A 7,144-nucleotide genomic window follows, 5' to 3' on the forward strand; every position below is an offset into this window, starting at 1 on the left:
GATTAGCAGCAATCTTCCATTCCAGCTTATTAATTAATCAAAAACCCAGACAGAGCTTTAATTCATTTGAAAGCTTGTCTCTTAGTCTTGTCCATCCAAATTGGAAGTCCCAAAAACCAGTTTTATTTGTTATTATCTATCGTCCACCTGGTCGTTACTGTGAGTTTCTCTGTGAATTTTCAGACCTTTTGTCTGACTTAGTGCTTAGCTCAGATAAGATAATTATAGTGGGCGATTTTAACATCCACACAGATGCTGAGAATGACAGCCTCAACACTGCATTTAATCTATTATTAGACTCTATTGGCTTTGCTCAAAAAGTAAATGAGTCCACCCACCACTTTAATCATATCTTAGATCTTGTTCTGACTTATCGTATGGAAATAGAAGACTTAACAGTATTCCCTGAAAACTTCCCTTCTGTCTGATCATTTCTTAATAACATTTACAATTACTCTGATGGACTACCCAGCAGTGGGGAATAAGTTTCATTACACTAGAAGTCTTTCAGAAAGCGCTGTAACTAGGTTTAAGGATATGATTCCTTCTTTATGTTCTCTAATGCCATATGCCAACACAGTGCAGAGTAGCTACCTAAACTCTGTAAGGGAGATAGAGTATCTCGTCAATAGTTTTACATCCTCATTGAAGACAACTTTGGATGCTGTAGCTCCTCTGAAAAAGAGAGCTTTAAATCAGAAGTGTCTGACTCCGTGGTATAACTCACAAACTCGTAGCTTAAAGCAGATAACCCGTAAGTTGGAGAGGAAATGGCGTCTCACTAATTTAGAAGATCTTCACTTAGCCTGGAAAAAGAGTCTGTTGCTCTATAAAAAAAAGCCCTCCGTAAAGCTAGGACATCTTTCTACTCATCACTAATTGAAGAAAATAAGAACAACCCCAGGTTTCTTTTCAGCACTGTAGCCAGGCTGACAATGAGTCAGAGCTCTATTGAGCTGAGTATTCCATTAACTTTAACTAGTAATGACTTCATGACTTTCTTTGCTAACAAAATTTTAACTATTAGAGAAAAAATTACTCATAACCATCCCAAAGACGTATCGTTATCTTTGGCTGCTTTCAGTGATGCCGGTATTTGGTTAGACTCTTTCTCTCCGATTGTTCTGTCTGAGTTATTTTCATTAGTTACTTCATCCAAACCATCAACATGTTTATTAGACCCCATTCCTACCAGGCTGCTCAAGGAAGCCCTACCATTATTTAATGCTTCGATCTTAAATATGATCAATCTATCTTTGTTAGTTGGCTATGTACCACAGGCTTTTAAGGTGGCAGTAATTAAACCATTACTTAAAAAGCCATCACTTGACCCAGCTATCTTAGCTAATTATAGGCCAATCTCCAACCTTCCTTTTCTCTCAAAAATTCTTGAAAGGGTAGTTGTAAAACAGCTAACTGATCATCTGCAGAGGAATGGTCTATTTGAAGAGTTTCAGTCAGGTTTTAGAATTCATCAAAGTACAGAAACAGCATTAGTGAAGGTTACAAATGATCTTCTTATGGCCTCGGACAGTGGACTCATCTCTGTGCTTGTTCTGTTAGACCTCAGTGCTGCTTTTGATACTGTTGACCATAAAATTTTATTACAGAGATTAGAGCATGCCATAGGTATTAAAGGCACTGCGCTGCGGTGGTTTGAATCATATTTGTCTAATAGATTACAATTTGTTCATGTAAATGGGGAATCTTCTTCACAGACTAAAGTTAATTATGGAGTTCCACAAGGTTCTGTGCTAGGACCAATTTTATTCACTTTATACATGCTTCCCTTAGGCAGTATTATTAGACGGTATTGCTTAAATTTTCATTGTTACGCAGATGATACCCAGCTTTATCTATCCATGAAGCCAAAGGACACACACCAATTAGCTAAACTGCAGGATTGTCTTACAGACATAAAGACATGGATGACCTCTAATTTCCTGCTTTTAAACTCAGATAAAACTGAAGTTATTGTACTTGGCCCCACAAATCTTAGAAACATGGTGTCTAACCAGATCCTTACTCTGGATGGCATTACCCTGACCTCTAGTAATACTGTGAGAAATCTTGGAGTCATTTTTGATCAGGATATGTCATTCAAAGCGTATATTAAACAAATATGTAGGACTGCTTTTTTGCATTTACGCAATATCTCTAAAATCAGAAAGGTCTTGTCTCAGAGTGATGCTGAAAAACTAATTCATGCATTTATTTCCTCTAGGCTGGACTATTGTAATTCATTATTATCAGGTTGTCCTAAAAGTTCCCTAAAAAGCCTTCAGTTAATTCAAAATGCTGCAGCTAGAGTACTGACGGGGACTAGAAGGAGAGAGCATATCTCACCCATATTGGCCTCTCTTCATTGGCTTCCTGTTAATTCTAGAATAGAATTTAAAATTCTTCTTCTTACTTATAAGGTTTTGAATAATCAGGTCCCATCTTATCTTAGGGACCTCGTAGTACCATATCACCCCAATACAGCGCTTCGCTCTCAGACTGCAGGCTTACTTGTAGTTCCTAGGGTTTGTAAGAGTGGAATGGGAGGCAGAGCCTTCAGCTTTCAGGCTCCTCTCCTGTGGAACCAGCTCCCAATTCAGATCAGGGAGACAGACACCCTCTCTACTTTTAAGATTAGGCTTAAAACTTTCCTTTTTGCTAAAGCTTATAGTTAGGGCTGGATCAGGTGACCCTGAACCATCCCTTAGTTATGCTGCTATAGACGTAGACTGCTGGGGGGTTCCCATGATGCACTGTTTCTTTCTCTTTTTGCTCTGTATGCACCACTCTGCATTTAATCATTAGTGATCGATCTCTGCTCCCCTCCACAACATGTCTTTTTCCTGGTTCTCTCCCTCAGCCCCAACCAGTCCCAGCAGAAGACTGCCCCTCCCTGAGCCTGGTTCTGCTGGAGGTTTCTTCCTGTTAAAAGGGAGTTTTTCCTTCCCACTGTAGCCAAGTGCTTGCTCACAGGGGGTCGTTTTGACCGTTGGGGTTTTACATAATTATTGTATGGCCTTGCCTTACAATATAAAGCGCCTTGGGGCAACTGTTTGTTGTGATTTGGCGCTATATAAAAAAAAATTGATTGATTGATTGATTGATAACAGACGCCTGCCCATACCACAACCCCACCGCCACCATGGGCCACTCAATCCACAACATTGACATCAGAAAACCGCTCACCCCACACGATGCCACACACGCTGTCTGCCATCTGCCCTGAACAGTGTGAACCGGGATTCATCCGTGAAGAGAACACCTCTCCAACGTGCCAAACGCCAGCGAATGTGAGCATTTGCCCACTCAAGTCGGTTACGACGACGAACTGGAGTCAGGTCGAGACCCCGATGAGGACGACGAGCATGCAGATGAGCTTCCCTGAGACGGTTTCTGACAGTTTGTGCAGAAATTCTTTGGTTATGCAAACCGATTGTTTCAGCAGCTGTCCGAGTGGCTGGTCTCAGACGATCTTGGAGGTGAACATGCTGGATGTGGAGGTCCTGGGCTGGTGTGGTTACACGTGGTCTGCGGTCGTGAGGCTAGTTGGATGTACTGCCAAATTCTCTGAAACGACTTTGGAGACGGCTTATGGTAGAGAAATGAACATTCAATACACGAGCAACAGCTCTGGTTGACATTCCTGCTGTCAGCATGCCAATTGCACGCTCCCTCAAATCTTGCGACATCTGTGGCATTGCGCTGTGTGATAAAACTGCATCTTTCAGAGTGGCCTTTTATTGTGGGCAGTCTAAGGCACACCGGTGCCCTAATCATGGTGTCTAATCAGCATCTTGATATGGCACACCTGTGAGGTGGGATGGATTATCTCAGCGAAGGAGAAGTGCTCACTATCACAGATTTAGACTGGTTTGTGAACAATATTTGAGGGAAATGGTGATATTGTGTATGTGGAAAAAGTTTTAGATCTTTGAGTTCATCTCATACAAAATGGGAGCAAAACCAAAAGTGTTGCGTTTATATTTTTGTTGAGTGTATATATATAAAAGAATACTCACAAGCACTCTTGATGAAGTATGTATAGACGTCTTTGTAATCCATCTCTGGCCATTGTTTAGGATCGTCTAACTAGTCATCTGCAATAATCTTATATGGGTATGTTCAGATTCCTGCCAACTCTACCTTCTTTCTGTATCGATTCCGTGCCTCAGGTGGCAAATTCTCTTCGTACTGATACGTCATCAAAAGACAAACTTGGAAGTAGAGAAACAACGAACTTTGCGGACATGCTCACGTTTCCCCCAAACGAAGATGGCGCCTAGAAATTACATCACGTCGACTGCAAGAATTACTGTTTGTAGGGCTGTCAATTCTCATCCAAACTGATAGTCCAGGAATGCCTGTCATAACTTCAATTTGTGACAGTTCCACAAATGTACAGTGGTGAACAGGTAAAGTGATGGTGATGCAAAAACACAGACGTTATTTCTAGAATCATTATTATTGAGCTGTATTAATGACAACTGCTCTATACAAATTGTGATAACCCACTGATTTGAGTTGCAAAGCACGGCAATGCAGAAATGTCAAACAAGTCTTGATTAACGCATGCAAATCCTTCCAATGTCTCGGTGAAAGTAAAGGGAGGCCCAAGTCATCCGACATCACTGAAAAGTACAAATGTAGCGACGATAAAACAGTCACACAACCGTTTTCAACGATTTAAAGCAATGACAAGGCAGAATTTGAAACCTAACATAACCTAGTTCGTAGTCAAGTTGACGGTCAGCCCTCATTTCTAAATCTAGCACAAGATTAACGTTACCTTACATAAACTGTACAACTGCTACGTTAAAACAATATGAACCTGGGGATAACTATTTATAAAATAAAGACACTTTTTTATTTTTAGCGAGATGTTAATTAGTTTGCTAGTTAATAAGACAGCTAGCTGACACTAACAGTAGCTTTGCAAACGCTGGTTAACAACTTCTCAATAGGGATCAGACTACTTCCTGGGACGAAATGTAATTGGGGAATAATACTTCAATACGCAGCGTATACGTTAGTTATTATTTTGTTTCAGACATGCACACACAGAGGGAAGCTTAAAGAGAGGGATGTAAATTTAAATAGGACGCTAGCGTTAGTCTCACCGCTGATAGGAAACTAAATTGCCAGTAACTAAACTCCTCCTGCAGGGCTAAGTGCTAAGCTAACGTCAACGGCCTGTTAACGCTTGAGCCAAACCTGGACCCCGGGTCTTTCCTGATGTTGTCAAACCAAAATACCTACCTGTATGACCTCGTTGACCTCCTTAATACACTCCACCATATGCTGAAGAATCTGTTCGGCAGTCAACACCTCGAAACGGTAGTCCTCCTCCTCTTCTTCACCGGGACCGTGGCCACCTCCGCCAGTCTCACCGCATTCATCTCGGTCCCCAACGGCCACCACGGGATCGACCAACTCCACCTCCCCGAGCTCCAGGGTGTCGTCCTCGGGCTCCTCTTCACCGCTGTCCTCGCTACATTCCTCCTCGTCTTCGTCGAATTCATAGTTGTAACCCTCGTCCGAGTCCATTTCTAAGGTGGTTATCAACTTATGACAAACACACCTGAAAATGAAAAGCGTGAAATACAGATTGTGGAACAATAAGAAAGCCCAAATGATCCAAGCCTGTTTTTCAGCTGCAGCGAAAATAACAACAAACCGTCGCCGCTGCTAAGCCAACAAAGAGCCACAGCGTCACTAGATGACGCGCCGCTACGTCACATTCGGTTGTTCGCAACCATTATAAAATATTTATTATTTTTATTGTATTGCAAGTAAATTCCAAGTAAACGTGTCATTAATTCAAGTTAATATCGCACTATCATAGCGGTATGCTTGCTTTATGTACATTTTATTATTAATTAATTAATTAATTTATTTATTTATTTTGTCGAATAAATCAAATCGAAATCAAATAAACTGTGAAGCTGACAATTAGACATTTTGGGTAATTATTATTATTATTAGTAGTAGTAGTATTATTAGTATTATTAGTATTATTATTATATTATTATTATTATTATTATAGTCAAGATTTTCTAGGGATCTTACTGGCCAGGTGAGACTGTTTTATATTTCTGTTTTATTTATTCATTTCACTCATTCGTTTGTTCATTTTGCTGCATCTGCAGCATGCTGAAGTTGAAAATTAATTGTGGCGAGCTTGAAGTGCAGGGAAATATTTAATTTGAGCACATACACGCAGGTTAACAGTGTATTCAAGGACCACTAAGGAAATAAGTGTGTTTACGCTTTCAAGTGCTATCCTCGGTTTTATATTTTTGTACTTGTATTTTATACTCTAATAAAAATATTACTAAAACAAATCCAGTCTAATCCAATCCTATTGTATCACTTTTTGTATGATGCGACACACTGCACGATTGCATGCTCCCAGACTTGACCTGACCTGTACTGACAAATAAAATACACCCATCAGTTAGCAATAAACATTTGGCATTGCCAAATAAACTGCAATATTTAAAAGAAGGCATATACAAGAATCTTACCAAAATAAAAAAAGCTTGGGTGACCACAGAAATAGTCAAATTCCATCACATTGAGCTTACATTATCCACAAGGACACCCTCTACCTTTGTAACATGCCAGAGGACCTGGGTTAGAGCCAGAACTGCCTACACAGGGGTCAGTGACTTTATCTGCCCCATCAGTGACCAAATCTGATGGGGCTAAGAGTAGCACCCTGTGGTATTTTATCTATCTATCTATCTATCTATCTATCTATCTATCTATCTATCTATCTATCTATCTATCTATCTATCTATCTATCTATCTATCTATCTATCTATCTATCTATCTATCTATCTATCTATCTATCTATCTATCTATCTATCTATCTATCTATCTATCTATCTATCTATCTATCTAAATAGCTCTTTAATTGCAACTTATTTTTGTAAAGAATGACTCCTATTTATTTATTGAAGGATCTGGTCATATTCAGAGTTAAATTTTATTGAAATTGTTGATTTAGCTATACTTCTAAGTATTAATAAGCTCACAGGCAAACAAAGGCTTTATTTTCAATACCACACCTTATGGCCCCACTCATGTGACTGTTTTCAAGCACTTGAATGCCACATGCTGACAGTGCTCAGCTATTGTGACT

General features: G+C 39.8%; 1 protein-coding gene across 2 annotated transcripts in view; it reads right to left on the reverse strand.

The window, feature by feature from the left end:
* arih1 (ariadne ubiquitin-conjugating enzyme E2 binding protein homolog 1 (Drosophila)) overlaps nt 1-5,787 on the reverse strand; it is a 49,659-nt gene extending 43,872 nt beyond the window's left edge. The window contains exons 1-2 of one of the 2 annotated variants that reach the window (XM_034176434.1): nt 5,675-5,787; nt 5,257-5,578 (exon numbers count right to left, since the gene is read on the reverse strand). In XM_034176434.1, coding sequence (XP_034032325.1) covers nt 5,257-5,544 — 288 coding nt within the window. In that variant the 5' untranslated portion in view covers nt 5,545-5,578; nt 5,675-5,787. Of the gene's footprint in view, nt 1-5,256 lie in introns of both variants that reach the window. The other variant, XM_034176432.1, reaches the window with a different exon arrangement.
* Nucleotides 5,788-7,144: the final 1,357 nt, after the last annotated feature.

This window comes from Thalassophryne amazonica, chromosome 8 (assembly GCF_902500255.1).
Source record: "Thalassophryne amazonica chromosome 8, fThaAma1.1, whole genome shotgun sequence".
NCBI classification, from domain to species: Eukaryota; Metazoa; Chordata; class Actinopteri; order Batrachoidiformes; family Batrachoididae; genus Thalassophryne; species Thalassophryne amazonica.